At 38.5% G+C, this 17,772-nt stretch overlaps 1 protein-coding gene and 1 long non-coding RNA gene across 3 annotated transcripts in view; one reads left to right on the top strand and one right to left on the bottom strand.

Moving 5' to 3' along the window:
- The window catches only part of SLC39A10 (solute carrier family 39 member 10), a 133,418-nt gene extending 116,186 nt beyond the window's left edge, over positions 1–17,232 (bottom strand). Inside the window, exon 1 of one of the 2 annotated variants that reach the window (XM_079132588.1) lies at positions 17,085–17,232. Coding sequence is in view for 1 of the 2 variants with exons in the window: in XM_079132586.1 (XP_078988712.1) it covers positions 17,085–17,133 (49 nt within the window). In the remaining variant the exon portion in view is untranslated. The remainder of the gene's footprint in view (positions 1–17,084) is intronic. The other variant, XM_079132586.1, reaches the window with a different exon arrangement.
- On the top strand, positions 5,547–6,542 carry LOC306656768. Its single transcript, XR_013762638.1, has 2 exons — positions 5,547–5,726; positions 6,419–6,542. It is a non-coding gene; the product is annotated as an uncharacterized lncRNA (long non-coding RNA).
- Positions 17,233–17,772: the final 540 nt, after the last annotated feature.

Below are 17,772 nucleotides of genomic sequence, written 5' to 3'. Positions count from 1 at the left end.
TTGGAGGCGTCTATGGTAGCTTTTAAAGTTAGGCAAACAGTGCAAAATACCTTTTGGTCTGCTAGTCTTGCTGCTGCAGGCCTGGAGCTTCTGACAACAGCCTGAACACTGCAGCCCATTGTCCTCCTCCAGACCTTGCACACAGTGCACGCTGTGTCTGCGCTTCACCTCTCACACACCTAGCCCTTCAGTCAGGGAACCAGCAATCTTTGAGTTTCACAGCAAACAATAGACTATTTACTCACAGCAAGTCATGCTTCTCCTATTACACACAGCTCTATTTCTGTATACTATTTCCTAAACTATGAACTTTTCAGTGTTGGCCGGTGAGAACTGAGAAGTACTCAGTTTGTGGGAATTAAGAAAGAGGAAAATAGGAGGTTGGTAATAGAAAACTGAGTTGAAGAAGATACATTAGCAAAAGGAAAGGAGGCTGAGAGGTAGTCATTCCTGGCCTCAGAAGTGCCTTTGGCTGGTGACCTAAGAAAAGAGGCAACAGAGACTTGAGCAAAATAACCCAATGGCCTGAACTCAGTTTGAGGTTATCAAAAAGAGCATACAGCCAAAGGAAAGGAAATCAGGTGTCTGCACTCCATGCATTTTGCAGCACTATGCACAACAGCTAAGATAGAGAAACAACCAAGCTCTTGACAGACGAATGGATGAAGCAAATGTGGTGTGCATATAGAATGGAATATTATCTGGTCTTAAAATCCTGTCACTATAGCCTCATGGATGGTAATGGAGGATATTATGTTAAGTGAAATAAGCCAGGCACAGAAAGACAAACACTGAATGTTCTCATTCACATTTGAAAGCTAAAAAACTGATTCCATAAAAATGGAAAGTAAAATAGGTTAGTGGAGGCTGGGAAAGATGGCAGGGGAAGAAGGTAGAAAAGGAGTTTTTAATATGCAAAAATATAGTTACATGGAGGTTTAAGTTCTTGTGTTCCATGGCATAGTGGGATGACTGTAATTAACAGTTATTTATTGCATATTTGAAAATAGCTAGAAGGAAGGATTTTAGGCCTGGTGGCTAAGAAGGTTGAAGCAGGAAGACTGCAAGTCGGAGGTCAGTCTTAGCAACTTAGGGAGACCTGGTCTCAAAATAAAACAGTCAGGCCCAGTGGTGCACACCTGTAATCCCAGTGGCTCGGGAGGCTGAGGCAGGAGGATCACAAGTTCAAAGTTGGCCTCAGCAACTTAGCGAGGCTCTAAGCAACTCAGGGAGACCCTGTGTCTAAATAAACTACAAAAAACGGCTGGGGATGTGGCTCAGAGGTTAAGTGCCCATGAGTTCAATCCCAGGTACCTAAAATAAAATAAAATAAAATAAGCTGGGGAAGTAGCTCAGAGGTAGAGGGCCCCTAAATTCAGTTCCCAGTACCTCCAAATAAAAAGGATTTTTAATGTTCCCAGCACGAAGAAATGATAATATTTGAGGTGATAAATATGCCAATTTTATCTTTGTATCAGGTAAAATATATCAATTTTACCTGATTTGATCTTTAGTTTGATCTTTATCCATAATATATGTGTATCAAAACATCAACATTGTACCCCATAAATATGTACGATTATTATGCAGTAATTGAAAGAAAAAAAAAAGTCAAGAGTACCACATGTTTTAGAGAGGAATGAGAAATATTTACTTGGTTATACAGAGTAAGCAAAACAGATAATCCACAAACTTAATCTTCTAAAACTGTTAAACTTATTGTATTGCAAAACAGCTTGAGGACTGGGATACAAGCAAAAAGGCCCACATCAACAGAAGAAAAAGAAATCTCTTCAAGATTCACACCATCTATAACAGGATAATCTCACTGAAGCTCTGTAGAAATGAGACCTGGATAGTTCTGAACAGAGAGTAAGGTAAGTTAAGAAACTTACCAACCTCCTTGATTACTGATGTTTCCCAGATATTAGTTTTATTTAGTGTGTTCACTTGGCTGCTTTCTTACAGAAAACAGCAAAATTATCATGCAAATTTCTATAAGGCTATTTCCTTATCTCTAGTTCCTGAAAGTTTCTCCCGAAGGTCTCAGCCCTCTAAATTGTATACATTCTGAGAGAAGAGTTCAGAGATCTAAATTTGGGATGGACCACCTACACAGGGAAGCTGAGGGTGTTTCAAGTTGAAAGAAGGTTTGCACCCACAGAGTTAATTCACACTTCAGCTCTTCCAATAGCCTGGAGCCCAGCTTCTATCCCAGGGAGTGGACACCCCCCAGTACACTTCATAGTTGGCATTGACCCCAAACGCCTACTGATCTGTCTGGGCCTGTAAGGAATTTTCTTTTATCTTTAAAATTGTACCCTTGCTACAGCTAATCTCAAGGTGTAACATTAAAAAAAAAAAAAAAAAAAAACGTTAAGAGCACAGAACAATTCTTGTATATAACATATAATACAAACCAGGATTAGAATTTTTTCACCCATTTTCTATATTCATAATAATTTCCCAGTAAACATTAGATACTACTTAATAACCAGAGCTTTGTCTTTGTGTCATACAATTTATCTTTACTTCTTCAACTTTTAAGACCAGCATCATGAAAACTGTACAGACTTTTAAAATGTTTTAATGTGCATGTTTTATCTCACATGGAAAGGTACTTGTATTTATATCTGCTGTTCTAATTTCCCTTTATATCATTCACTTACTATTTTACTTCATCATTTCGTAAAAGTGTTTTTGCAATTTGTATTTGTCCTTTCCTTTCTTTTCCTTTCCTTTTTCGTTTTCTTTTTCTCTGTGATGCTATGGATTGAACCCAAGGCCTCATGCATGGTAGGCAAATGCTCTGCCACTGAGCTACATCCCCAGTCTTTTTAATTTTGTTTTGAGACAGGGTCTTTCTAAAATGCTCAGTCTGGTCTTGAACTTGTGATCCTCCAACCTCAATCTTCCTAGTACCTGGGATTACAGGTGTGCAGTCACCATACCCACCTTTGTATTGGTCTTTCTCAATGCTATATTTAGAGTGGGAAAAAATTTAATGGTCCGTTTGTGCCTTGATTCTTTTGAATTTATTTCTACTCTATTAATACTTTGGGACTAATGATCAATTCCAAGAGATTAGTCATGTTAGCTATTTCTCATTGCATTTTAACTGATGCTACAAGGTAGTAATTCAATTTTTCTGATCCATATGAAAACTTTGTGGAAAATTGCTTATTTTAGATGATTTAATAAGTGGTTATGATCTTTTTACCCCTCTTCAGTATTAGGGATTGAACCCAGGGACCCTCTACCTAAGATACATTTCCAGCCCTTTTAATTTTTCATTTTGAGACAGGGTCATGGCTAAATTGTGGAGATTAGCCTCAAATTCACAATCCTCTTGCCTCAGTCTCCCCAGTAGCTGGGTTTGCAGGTATATGCCTTGCCTGACTGAATTTTTTTAAAAACACAGATCTACCACTTCAAAACTTCTAATAAATGATTCCCTGTGTGTACAACAAACATCAACAATTCAACTTTCTGTGTGCTGAATACTTATATTCTTTACTAGACTTAGTTCCTGGTTTTGTTATTCCACTGAGAACATGAGAAAAGGGGTTGGAAGAGAGAAGGGGACAAGGTACATGACTGATCAAAGTCAGTACAGTTTCTCACTGGGTAGTGAGTTTCTATTTGCAGAAATTCAAGTTCATGTCTTCACCAAAATATTCCATGAATACCCTAAAAGCGCACTTGGCCATTCTTGAATCTTGGTTGACTGACATCAAATTATAAGAGGAAATAGATCCAGTGTGGTGATGCATGCCTTTAAACCCAGTGACTCAGGAGGCTTAGGCAGGAGGATGGCACTTCAAAGCCAGCCCCAGCAATTTAGCAAGGCCCTGAGATAGGGATTTAGGATAAAGAGAGAAACACTGAAGGAAACACCCACCTATAAACCACTGAGATGTAGAAAGCACAGTTGTAAATCTTGAGCAACATGCCCTTGGCCCATGCCCTTGTAAAATGAGGGAAATACACAAATGCAGAGAAAACTGGTATGAAATTGTGCAGCTCCACCCTGGATCCACCTCCAAACTGGTTCTTGATATAGCCCAAGCGTTGGACCCCCAGCCCAAGTCAGGGCTACCTCTCACTCTCCAGACACCTGGTGTGCTCCCTTGAATGTGTATCTATCTTCCTAGATAAACCTCTGTCTGTCTTTGTCTGGCTCATGCTTAAATTCTTTTCCATCACGTATGCCAAGAACCCTGCTGATCCTGAGAAGAGTTCCCCCTCTCCTCTGGGAACTTCTCGGACCCTTCTCCAGAGATATCTCTTCTCCCATGACAGCCCTGTCTCAAAATTAAAAAAAATATAAAGGGCTGGGGATGTGGCTCAGTGCATAAGTGTCCCTGGGTTCAATTCCCAGTACCAAAAATAAATAAATAAAATAAAATGGTAAATAGGGAAATACAAAGCATTGTCACAGGGGCACTGACCATCCTTTCCTCGACCTCAGCAAAAAAAAAAAAAAAAAAAAAGCCTTGCCGCTAGTGTAGTTTGAATGGAAGAAGACTTACCCTGGCCACTGCCGTTCAGGGTGCTCCAAGTCCAAAGCAAAGGATGCACCTCTGCTTTCCCCTAAATAAATGTCCCTCTCTTGGTAAGGAGAGAACTGATTAGAGGTCAAAATGGTGTCAGTTTGCCTCAGTCGAAGGTGGTGGTATTTTAAGGAGGGGTTTGCTTTCCTAATTAGCATCCCAATGGACCCCTATCAAATTCTAAGCTACAGCACATTTTTAGCTTTTGTGATTTTTATAGCCTCTTAATTCTCTTTGTCTTACTATAGATCATTTGTTCCTGAACTTCCAAACTTCACTTTATAATTTTGTAAAATTTGATAGGACTCTTTTGTTCTCATCTACCACTTCTCTCTAGCTAGCTACCTCTCAGCCCTTTAAAAAAAAATGAAAAAAATATTTTAAGACAGAGTGGTGCCAAATTGAATACCCTCACACTGAACTTGAGTTCAGCCTGCCTCAGCTTCCTGAGTTGCTGGGATTACAGGTACCACCCGCTGGTTCTCTGTATAATTTTTGGTGGAGCTTAGTATTGAACCCAGGGCCTTGTGCAAGCTTCGGGAAGAGAAACACTTAGAAACACTCCCAGCCTCAGGATTCTTAGTGTGTACTTGAGATATTGAAGCCAGAATTGGGAACAGGTAGTTAGTGTAGAAATAGGGGATCGGGTCAAATCGAGGAAATGGAGGCCATAAAATCATCTGCCTCTGGAAGTTGGAAACTGCCCCTGGAAGAATGGAATGTCAAGGATCTCCGGAGCCCATTGATTACCAAATTTACCTGCCTTTATCAAGAACTGCAAGCAAGAAGCTGCTAATTAATGCCCCCTGGGCCCTTGCCTGCCTGAATCACCCTGGCCCTCCCCCTGCCCATGGCTTCTCACTTAATGCAAAACCAAGCCTAGTCACGTAGGCAGGAAAGAGAGATAAGGGGAGGAGAGAACTGGAGAACAAAAGAGAATTTAACCTATAAAAGATGTAGGGTGCGCTCACTTCTTGGGACTTTTGAACATCAGCCATGGCCCCCTTCTTCCTGCCGGGAGAAGTCTGTATTATTAGCTTTAAATAAAACCTGCTTAATATGCTTGCCTTGGCTGCTTCTCTAGTGTTCAATCTTCAACATTAGAAGGAGCAGAACTCGTCACCGGTAAACGGCGGTATCAGATTTGGAGGTCCCACCGAGATTTACGCCAAGGTAAGTAAGCTTCTCTCTCCACGCACCTCACATCTGTTTGAGGTGCATCTTTCTGTCTTTCTTTCTGGAGGGCAAAATGGGCACCCGTGGGCTACTTAAATGCAGTTAGTGCAGCCGCCATTCTTAAGACTCGGGTGAAAGGTTTCCCGGCCCAGGCAAGTTTCCAATCACCTGCTCTGCAGGCATGTTGGACTGTGCTGAAGCCGTTTCCTACTTTTCTGTCCAGGCCTGGAGCGCAATTGCCGCCAGTACACAGTGTCCCTAGTCCCGATCTGCCCAGGATGCGTGGAGGTGGAGGAAGGGTTGGAACAACTGCGGGGTTCTCGGCCCGGGCTACTCTCGGGTGGACCCCAAAGGTTCCTTCTCCGGACTCCACCTCCCGACAGCCCTGAGGGGTATCCAGAGTGATCGGTAGACGAATGGCACTGAGGGAAAGCGCCAATTACCTTTGCCTCCGTATGGGCCACACAGTGCACAACACTCCCGCACATCCACTCCCTCCTGGATGCTCCCCTTCCCTTGCCGGTCAGATATTAGGAATTCAAGCTGTAGGATTGAGGCCTGGGATGATTAGTGTGAAAATGCCCAGGTTCCCTTTGTTCGCATAGTTAGCCTTCACTAGTCTAGACACTAGAGTCTCCCCATTACTGTTCCTGTGCTTAAATGTGCTCACTCAGAGTATTCTCTTTAAGCTGCAAGAGGGAGGCATTTAAAAACCCCTCCTGTGAGACCCTCCAAGCAAAGGGCGTTATACGCCTAACAACCAATAGATGTCCCCTCACCCTCCGGAGATTCCTTTAGTCTACAGGGCAAAAAGATAGGCAAAAGGCACACTTTTTACTTTTGTCATCGTTTTTCACAATTAGGAGTTTATAGTGGCAGGAGGAAAGAGTAATGCCCTTAAGTCTGAATCCTCCCAGGGTCTCTAGCACAGGGCAAACTAGGACCCTAGCACTTTGCCGAAGGAGGCCAGAAATAACTTTGGCAAAGCCAGGTAGTGAGAGATGGGTTTTCTGGACCGTAAGGAAGCTCAAAGTTAGGGAGACGTCCCTAATACTTCTAACTCAGGGAGCTTCTCTCTCAACAGTATTGCCAGGTTCACCACTAGCCTGCATACTGCTAAATTGCAAATGATCAAGAAAAGTGCCTTTCATATGTTACCATGCTTGACATCAATGATCTCTACCATGAAAAGTGAAAGACTTCAGGAATCACCTACTAAGGGAGGAAAATGGAGGGGACCCTCCCAACTTAAGACAGACAAAAATAAATTTAAGGAGGCTTTTGGAGGATCCTAATAAATATTGAGATGTTTCAAAACTTATGCCAGGTATGACTTCACCTGGAAAATTATGTTATTAACCATCTAGAGCACAGGCAGTTCCCAGAAACCATCCTAACGGATTCGAATAATGAGTAGGATGCCTAAAAAACTATTATGCAGCCTTCAGGAAAGTCCTGCTATTTTCATAGAGAGACTTAGGAAAGCAATAAGAAAACACACCACTCTGAATCCTGAATCCATAAAGGGCCACCTACTTTTAAAGTATAAATGTATCATTTAGTCAGCCCTAAATATTTAGAGGAAATTACAATAATTGGCATGTGGCCCTGATCAATCCTCAGATGATCTTCTCCAGCTTGCATCTTCTGTTTTTTTTTAATAGACATCAAAAGGAAAAAAGGGAACATATAGGCAAGGAAAAGGACTTATTAAAGATCATTCAAACTGATAGAAACTTTTAATGCCTTGCAATAGTCCATGCAATTTGCCCATTTTAGGAGTTAAAAAGCAAACTGCCTAGTCCAAAACCTTAGAATAATGAAGCAGTAATTTCCCCCACCCTGTAGTTCTTAATCCATATACTTTTATTTTGTATTCCAACTGCTGCTTGGTTTATTAAGTTAGATTTAAAAGATGACTTTTCTTGTTTATGCTAGACTCTGAATGGCAATTTCTGTTTGCCTTTGAGGAACCAGATACTGTATCTCAACTAACCTAGACAGTATTGCCTCAGGATTTGGATGGCCCTCACCTGTTCCGGACAAACCTTAGCTAAGGACTTAACAAAATTCAGAGATAAAAATGTCAAGGTAATTGTGAAATGGTCACTAGTTGTATATTAAATGTGTTCATATTTTTCAGGTACACAAGTTTTTAAAGCAGGGAATTTTATAAAGCTGCTATTCTCCAGATTAAACTTGTCTGTAATGGTAATTTTAAACTTATAAAGAGTAAATTTTATTGGGAATTAATTTCTATCATTTAATGTTCTATTATAGGACCTGATATCAATAGGGTATGTGTAAAATTTGTTACTTTTTACACTGAGATAAAGAATTTCAAAAGTAAATGTATTTCTAAACATTAGAGTCTGACTTGTTTAAAGGTTAATATTGTGAAACATGAAAACATTTTGCCACTTAATCACACAAAAGGAAAGTTAAAAGCTCTCTCAGGTTTTCTTTAATTCATGTTTTAGATATAATGTTAAATTGTTTTAACTAGTGTTCATATAGACTCAGGAAACAATATATGGAAACTTCTTAAAATGACATTTAAGAAAGAAGCAAAGATCAACATCAGAATTAGAACACTTAAGATCTGTAAAGAGCCACGCCTTACCTGAGATAAGGCTCTGCCTCCCACCTCACTGTGTGTAGAATGGCTCCAAAATAAGCCAGACTTCAGCTTATTTAAAGTTATAGTCAAAAGATTGGTTCTTGTTGTAAAAGTAGTGTGATCTCAAATAGGGGATATAATGTGGTTCTCAGTCAAAATTCAAGATAGCTATTATACAAACAAAATATATTTTTACTCTTGGTAATTTCATTTAGTAAAACTGTTACCTGTTAATGTTTTGCAGAAGTAGCTGCTTCAAGAACACACAGCCTAGGTAACTTGTGATAATAAGCCATCACCTATAGAACAGATAGTGGTAACTTCCAGTACTAATACAGACTCCAGTTAGATAAAAGGGTAAATAACTGTAAAGTTATAGACATTGAAGTTAAAGCCCATTACTCTTACTTTATGACTGGTGAGACTGGCTTGCTGGATAATTAAGATCAAACTTAAGAGATTGGAGTTAAATAGAGGTCAAGAAAAGTCCATATTTGGGTCTTGCCCTCAACGTTAGCCTGAACCCAGGGAATAAGAGAACTTCTCTAAGGAGCATTGCAACTCTGGGTCACACAACCTCCTGATCAAGGAGATTGTTGAGACTAGAGGATGAAAAATCACCCAGTGCATCTGCTGCAGAGGAGGGTCATGGAAAAGGGGAAACATCCCTTGATGCTTCTAAAGGAAGTCACCTCATCAAGAGACCCTGCCTAACCAAAGTCACTGGTGGAACCAGGAAGCCACTCTTAAGTTCTGTATGAGTGACCCCTGTGGGAACTCAGCTGACTCTTCAACAAGACAGGAACCAGGTCAATTTGACCAGCTTGATCTTAGATACCCAGCAAAACAGTTAAAACCAAAATATAGCCATTCTTGGGCATTTAAAGGAAATAATAGTTAAATGTAACTTAAGATGTACACTTGTACTAGCCTACTAGAATAAAGACAGGAAGCTACAAATGAAAGATTCTTCAGGAAATGTGCCTGATAACTATCAAGAGAAACCGCCAGAGTCAGAAGTTTTAGTCAGTTTAAGACCTTCCTAAGCTACACAGGTATGATTATCTAGCCCTAAGTAACAGAAGTATAGAGATCTCTACTAAACACAGATTATACCAACAAAGGGATATTTTACAAAATCAGGTGACATTAAGTAGCTTAACTATATTTTCTGGGGACATCAATGACATTAAGAGTTAAATGTTGTGTTTACATTCCTGATAACCTGGACAATGTTAAAGTCCCCAAATAAAGGCCTTGTCCTCTCCAGCCTTTGCTAGGCCTAGTTATGGGAACAATTTCTCAGTTCTTCCACCTCCTGGTGAGAGATTGACTTCTGTCATTTTCATGATACTCAGTGGCATGTTTCAGATGCTGCAACATTTACTTTGTACTAATCTCATTTCAGTGCTCATGTCTTTTTGTTCTTCTATCATAGAAGCACCCACCCCCAGATGACTTTACAACCTGCTCTTCCCCTACCAGGCTTCTTCCTGGGACCCCTCGATTGACCCGATTATTAGAAAAGGAACTCCAAGCTGCTTGCCCCACGCCACCCACTTCCAGCTCGAAGAAGTCAGAGCGGTCATCGACCTCCTTCCCCAGCAGCATGGAGTTCCTAAGATTAGAGGGGGGAATGAAGCCAGAATTGGGAACAGGTAGTTAGTGTAGAAATAGGGGATCGGGTCAAATCGAGGAAATGGAGGCCATAAAATCATCTGCCTCTGGAAGTTGGAAACTGCCCCTGGAAGAATGGAATGTCAAGGATCTCCGGAGCCCATTGATTACCAAATTTACCTGCCTTTATCAAGAACTGCAAGCAAGAAGCTGCTAATTAATGCCCCCTGGGCCCTTGCCTGCCTGAATCACCCTGGCCCTCCCCCTGCCCATGGCTTCTCACTTAATGCAAAACCAAGCCTAGTCACGTAGGCAGGAAAGAGAGATAAGGGGAGGAGAGAACTGGAGAACAAAAGAGAATTTAACCTATAAAAGATGTAGGGTGCGCTCACTTCTTGGGACTTTTGAACATCAGCCATGGCCCCCTTCTTCCTGCCGGGAGAAGTCTGTATTATTAGCTTTAAATAAAACCTGCTTAATATGCTTGCCTTGGCTGCTTCTCTAGTGTTCAATCTTCAACATTAGAAGGAGCAGAACTCGTCACCGGTAAACGGCGGTATCAATATGAGATACCTTAAAATTTACACACCTGAGGTGATGATTCTCAGGCCTTTGCTTTGCAGTTTTCACTGCCAAGTGAACAAATGTCAGAGAAAACGAACTGACTTTATGGGTTCTCTTCCTTCAGAAGTGGTTCCCAAATATTCAGGCATTTTTTTTCATTCTTCACATCTACCCACCTACCTACATAAAGAACAACTGAGGTGTGAAGGTGTCAACAGCAGGAGAGCGAAATTCTGAGATTACACTTCTGTGTAGATGTTGTGTTCTCAAGGAGAACAGGAGAGGTGCAGGGGCTTACCTTTTAGTCCCACGTAAAACTAGAAATCTCTGGAGGAAGTTTAGAACTCCTGTAGGGCAGGCATTATCACAGCCATCATCAGTAACATTATTGCTGGTATTATTTGTTGCAGGGGAAACTAGGGATTTAACCCAGAGTCAATTTACCAGTGAGTCACATTTGCGCCCCCCTGCATCTTTATTTTGACACAGAGTCTCACTAAGTTATTTAGGGCCTTGCTAAACTGCAGAGGTTGGCCTTGATTTTGTGATCCTCCTGTCTCAGTCTCCTGAGCTTCTAGGATCACAGGTGTGAGCCATTGTGCCCGGCATTGCCAGCATTATTGTATTATACCAACATTATTGCAGCTAGTAATTTTATAACATGCTTACTGTGTCCCAGACTTTGCAATAGGTACTTTACATATATTATCTCATTTAATCCGCTAAACAAGTGTATGAATTTCAGTGTATTGTCATTGTCATTTAATAAAGGGAGAAACTAGTGCTTACTGGAGTAAATTGGCCTTACTGAAGATAGTAAATGAGTGGTACTACTGTCCTTTAACTAAAACACAGAATATCTGACTCCCTAGTTACTACTCTTAAGTTCTTGATATCTAAAACTGGACCTGTTAAGCACTGATTTTTAGAGAAAAAAGTGATTGTTGATATACAGTATATTGAACTCAATGGATTATTGTGGATTTTAAAAATTTTACTTATTGTTGGGTCCAGGGACACACACTTGTAGTCCCAGTGACTTGGGAAGCTGAGGCAGAAGGATCTCAAGTTTGAGACTAGCTTCAGAAACTTAGTGAAACCCTGTCTCAAAATAAAAAATAAAAAAGCCTGGGGATATAGCTCAGTGGTAAAGCACCTCTGGACTTCACCAGTACCAATTCAAACAATTCCCAGTATCAAACAAATGAATAAGCAAACTAAACAAAAAAATTAATTTCCCTTTTCTCCAATTCTCTCACCTGTCCAGTATTGATAATGAATCAAGAAATTAATTTATCAGTTGTTTATTGATAGGAAACAAAAATTAAAATTGAAGGATAAAGGAAAACATGTAGTGGCAATAATTTTTAGAGATGATTTTAGTTTGTTTACTGGTTTTGGAAAAAATATGAAACATTGGTTTTTGGCAATTACTCGTTGTTTAAGTTTTATAAATTTATAGAAATGGTCAGAAAAGCCTAGTCATTTGAATTATTGTGCCAGAAAATCTTCTACATCTAAAACATTTCTGCCCCAGAATGTATTCTGTATGAACTGACTTTTCTAATTATCTGTGGTTTTCTCAGCTCTCCCACTAATATCTTTTGTGCATCTGCTCATCAAGTTGCACAGATTTCCAAATGGGATTAGCAGTTTTAGCAACTTTGCTATTATCTATGTCAGTAGTCTCCTTGGAGGCTGTTTTGCTCATCTTCTGTTCTAGCAAATGTTTTATTGTTTAGTATCATTTGATTTGGGCAACAATCTGACTCTGCATCTAAAACATATGAATTTAAAAAATTGTTTTAACTAAGCCATATATAAATCATCAATGAAAGTAGTAAATGCCTGAAGGAATTTATTTTTATAATATATCCAAATTACTGAAATATTATAAAGGAAGCAGCTATTTAGGTTTTCCTAACATTTATATTTATGCATATTTAATTTAATTTGTGCATTAATAGTATATATTTATAATTGAAAACAATTTTATCAAATTTGCAAAAGATAGCCAAGAAATTGCTAAATTGTTTCCTATGGCATAGGGATACAAACTTCCCTCAAGGATAAATTTCAAGATTAAGTTTTCTTTTTTGTTGTTGGATTTTTTTGTGGGGGTGGGGTGTGGGAAACCGGCAGTAGCAGGATGGGGATTGGTTTTTGTTGTTTTGGAAGACAAGGTCTTAATATGTTGCCAGGTTGGTCTTGAACTCTTGGGCTCAAGTGATCCTCAAGTCTCAGCTTCCTGAAAAAGGCGTCACCTAGAAAGTTTGTCTCTCTTTCTCTCTCTTTTTTTTTTTTTTTTTTTTTCCAGTACTGGGGATCAAACCCAGGGCCTTGGGCATGTGAGGCAAGTGCTCTGCCACTGAGCCAAAACCCTAGACCCCTTCTCATTTTTTAAAGAAAGTGGCTTAGAAGGAGATAACTGAGTACTAATCTGTTAGAGGTTGTTAATATTTTTTAGTAAAACACAGGGGTTGTTTAGAGGCAACATGTAGCTTCATGCACATTTGAGCAGAGAAGTACTGCACACTCTACTGACTTCATACCAGGCTCTCCACTCGGACATTAAATTATTGACATTCCAACCCTTGTTGGGTTACCACAGATCAATTTATAAGGCCTCAGGAGAGCTAAGTAGTGGCAATGTTCACTTTGAACTCTACACATGGTGAGAGAATAGGTCTTTACTGGGCAAAAAGGAGAAGTCCATAATATAATTTCTTGATAGCGTCAGTATAGTGAAAGGTCAAAACAGGAAGTGCCATTGTTAATAGGCAGAAACATAAAAGTTCTGTTCTTAAAAACACCTTGAACCTTTTCCCCATGAGGACGTTTTGCATGCAGGAACTTTGGGTGGGACCAAATGGCTTCCTGCATTTTCTTCAAAGTGGTAAAGTTTGTTTTTCTTTTTAAAAGCAGTTTAAAAGAAAGATACTTGGGCATTTCAGAAGAGAATAACATTCCATTCCTTTCAGATTTTTTATGAGCATCTGTGATCATTTGTCATATGTGGTTAAAAAATGACCAGCACCGATGAAATGACATTTTATGTTTAGAGAAAAGCCTCAGTACATTTTCCAAAAGTATATTTTTTTAAATCTCTAATTCTTTCTGTACAAGTTTTGTCCATGGATAAATGTGAGTATATATGCTTTCATGAGGGAGATTGTCTTTTCATTCAAATATACTGATGATGAAAAGCTTAAGTGCTATAGTCTTTGAGACTGGGGAAGTAGAATTCACCAGTTCTTTGTGCACAAATTCTAATAAGTCATTCTTATAATATTTGTTGCCTTGAAATAATATTTTGAACAAAGAAAAGAATGTCATAAACCTGAATAATGAAGGGAAAGTCAGGAATAATAGGTATCTTGGTCTTGAAACTTTTATTTCCAATCTTCTGAGTTTCCTCATAGCTCATGCCTGATGGTAGACAAATATTCTAGAATGAAACTAATCATTCAGAATAAGTACAGGCAAAATCTTGTATTTACAGGTAGAACAAATCCAAGCTGCTTCCCCCCCTCCCTTTTTTTTTTTTTTTAATGATGTAAGACTATTTCAAATGAGGATATGACAATAAATTAAGGGAACAGTTTCAGCCCAAAGGCTTAATTAGTAGTTAATCTTTACTGGTAAGCTGTCATCCTACTACAAATACAGCCTAACACAGTAATGAAGTAAAAGACAAAATTCCCACATAATGCACCAGAAAATAAGATAAAGCACCTCTTTCTACACACCTAGATCCAAAGACCTCCCCAGGGACACACCTTTTCATGGATCTTTCTTTGTGGTCTTAAATGCATTTGAGTTTATTGTTCCTTACATAATGATTTCTGTGTACAATCTGTGGAAAAGGAAAGTTTTCTGACTTACCTATGGTGGATTAAGGTATGATTCCTTTTAGTGAAAAATAAGCATTTTGCAGAACTATTGAGTGAATATGAGAATAAATATTATCTAGAGTAGATATTATCTGACTCTCCTAATCCAGTAGTCAACTAGAACTTTTATTTTTTTTTTTTTCCCTGCCATTAAAGTATAGACTAGGTAAAGTTTGGGATTAGAAGAAAACTCACAGGAGGTATTTTCATCCCACTGTCATTGTGACAAAAATTTTCTTGAAATTGTATTTTTCACTACAGAAACCTGGAGCAGCCACAGGATCAGCAGAGTAGAAGAGGGGTAGGGGATCCCATATTCTCCATTCGATCCCAGGGCATTGAGTTTGGCCTTGTGCCTCTCTCTCCAAGATCACAGTACTTGGCTGCCCACTATTTCATTTTACAAGATGAGTTGGAAATTTAATGGACTTTATTTATGCCACTGAATTTTGAAATAGAAGGGAAAATTAAAATGGAAGAAGCCCTTGATTGCAGGATCAAAGTTCAAAAAAAAAACAAACAAACCTGGGATTCTTATGGGAAGAAATTAAAAAGACTTTAAAACTTCCATTTTACAAGTATTTTACAGTTTACAAGGCACTTCCTTATAAAATGATTTCATTTGATGGTACATTTAGGGAGGTCCCGGATGATAGTATGAGTTACTGGCAGAACTATGGCCATAACCCACACATCTAATTTCCTCATTGAAGAACCTTTCCATTACATTTCTCTCTCTATGCTCCCTTTCTCCTTCTCCCATGAAGGATTCCGATATTCATGTTTGTGGAAAGACATAAAAGACTAAAAGATTTTTGAGGGTAAACTTAGTATACTATTTATCTTTGCATCTCTTTGAATCTAAAGAGAGTGTTCAGTTAATGTTTGTTGAATGGATGAATGAATGAAATAAAAAATCAAAAAGCAAATTAAAGCAGAGAAACATCTTTTCAGATATTAAGTAAATGAAAATAGAAGATCAGTATTGTCTTCTTTTATTTTTTTTTAATTTTTTTTATTTTTTTGGTGCTGAGAATAGAACCCAGGGCCTTGCCTGCACATGCTATGCCTGTACTCTACCACTGAGCTACAGCCCCAGTCCAAATATTACAGATTTTAGAGAATTATTCAGAATATCAAGTATTGTATTAGATGCTATCCATTATCTATCCATCTATCCATCACGCCATCATTTATCTATTTATCTGCCATCTTATCTTCTTGGGCTCATTTCTTTTCTTTTCCTTTTTTTTTTTTTTTTTTTTTTTTTTTGTGGTGCTAGGGATTAAACCTTACACATGGGATTAAGGGATTAAGCCTTACACATGCTGGTCAAGCACTTCACCACTGAACTACATCCCCAGCCCATTTTTTATTTTTATTTTGAAATAGGTTCTTGCTAAGTTGCCCAGGCTGGCCTTGAACTTGCAATTCTCCTGCCTTTGCCTCCCAAGTAGTTGGGATTACAAATGTGTGCCACCACAGCAGGCCCCAAATAATACATCTTGTCATTCATTATTATTTACAAGTTCTCAGGTCTTAAATTGTAATTATAATTTAAAGAAAAACTATTCTGATTGACAATACAGACATTAGAATTTATTCTTCATTATTATAAGATTTATTGAGATCTAACAAATGAAAGTATTCATAATTACTTGTCATAGCTGGAAGAATACAAGACTGTGACCATAGACTCATTATATTTATAAAAGATTTCCTTATTCGTAGCTGTTATATAGCCTTTATAAATTTCACAAGTTTTCTTAAAGCATCAACTGGTTATTTTTATGTTATTCCATATGCATAGCTTATTCATAACTAGGTTTCAACTGACTGTGCCTAGACAAAGCAAGTGTTCATTTTTGTGTGTGTGTTTTTCTCCTGCTGAATACTTAGGTAGAGATCCTAGGTGTATTGACCTTTGTTTTACTTCTGCGGGGTTTGGATATCAGTGGTACAGTACGTATCTAATATGAGCATGGCCTTGAGTTTGATCCCCAATTCTACACACATACACATACACACACATATACACACAATTATTTCTGCAAAGCCTTTATAAATATTCATTTGTATATAAGACTTGAAATAATATGTAAAGGAAGAATTAATTTCTTGTTGTTTAAAACTAATATACGTTGGGTTCAGTACTAGGAAGATACATTGAGGAAAAACAATATTAACTAAAATAGAAATTTTATAGTATGAACCCCATAAGATATACAGAGATGAAATAATCAGGATCAAATTTATTTACTTATTTAGTTTGGTGGTGCAGGAGATTGAATTCAGGGCTGTGCTCTACCGCCCAGCTACACTCCCAAACCCTAGGATCAGACTTAGACTCTCAAGATTCACATTGAAGAAGAAAATATTGAAAAATGGTCCAAGCAGTAACTTTGCTAAATTACTACTGTCAGGGAACACTACACAATGCCATCTAGTGACGAATGACCAACGTACCATTAATCACATAGAAATGACTAGGTGAGAAGGGGAAAATTTCCCAGTATTGTATAGGCAATGGGGGAAATCATTTTGAGATAATTAAAATTTAATAAATAAGTTGCATTTCTCCAGGTACTCTTAGCTATAGAAATTTCTCACTGATCTACTGCTTGGGTATTTTTACAGTGTGACATTGTGTTGCCCACCTACCTTCAAACCTGTGCCTGCCTCTGCTCCTGTGCCTGCTGCCCTTCACCATTCAGTCCACAGCTGCTCTCAGAAGGATGAGCGTTCTCCCTGCCGCAACCCCCATCTGATGACAGGTGGTGGAGGTGGAGCACTTTAGAAACCGTCTCAACAATTAAAAAAAAAAAAAAAAAAAAACTTCAAAAAAGGGAACCAAGATGATTCTTGAAACAATCTGTGCCAAATTAAAAATAACAACAACAACAATAATAAATAAACTCTTGGAAGTTCAAAGAATAAAACTAAAATAGGGAACTGGGGGGAAATCATTTTTGTTTTTCCTGGCCAATGACTGTGCAGTCCTGATGCTGTCCTGTTCCTTGTACCAAATCCTTACTGAAAATGCCAGAGACCTCTCTCTGAATGGCTGTAGCATTATACCCTAACAGAAATAATTTTCTTCATCATTTCTCATCTTTTGTAAACAGATGGTATAGAGTAGGTTTTTTTTTTTTTTTTTTTTTTTTTTTTTTTAAGAGAAACACTAACAATCTGTCAACTGTGGGATTTTTATAGTCCAATAGTTTGTTTTTTGTTAATATTTTACAACTAGATTAATCATTGTGGCTGCTATAGATACCTCTAAGAAAATGAGACAGGCCGCATTCACATCTATCTGCTTAAAATTAATAGGAATATTTCAGGTACTGTA

Source organism: Sciurus vulgaris, assembly GCF_902686455.1.
Source record: "Sciurus vulgaris genome assembly, chromosome: 3".
In the NCBI taxonomy this organism is placed as follows: domain Eukaryota; kingdom Metazoa; phylum Chordata; class Mammalia; order Rodentia; family Sciuridae; genus Sciurus; species Sciurus vulgaris.
The sequence above is the reverse complement of the archived record's forward strand: the minus strand, read 5'-3'. Positions and strand labels throughout refer to the sequence as shown.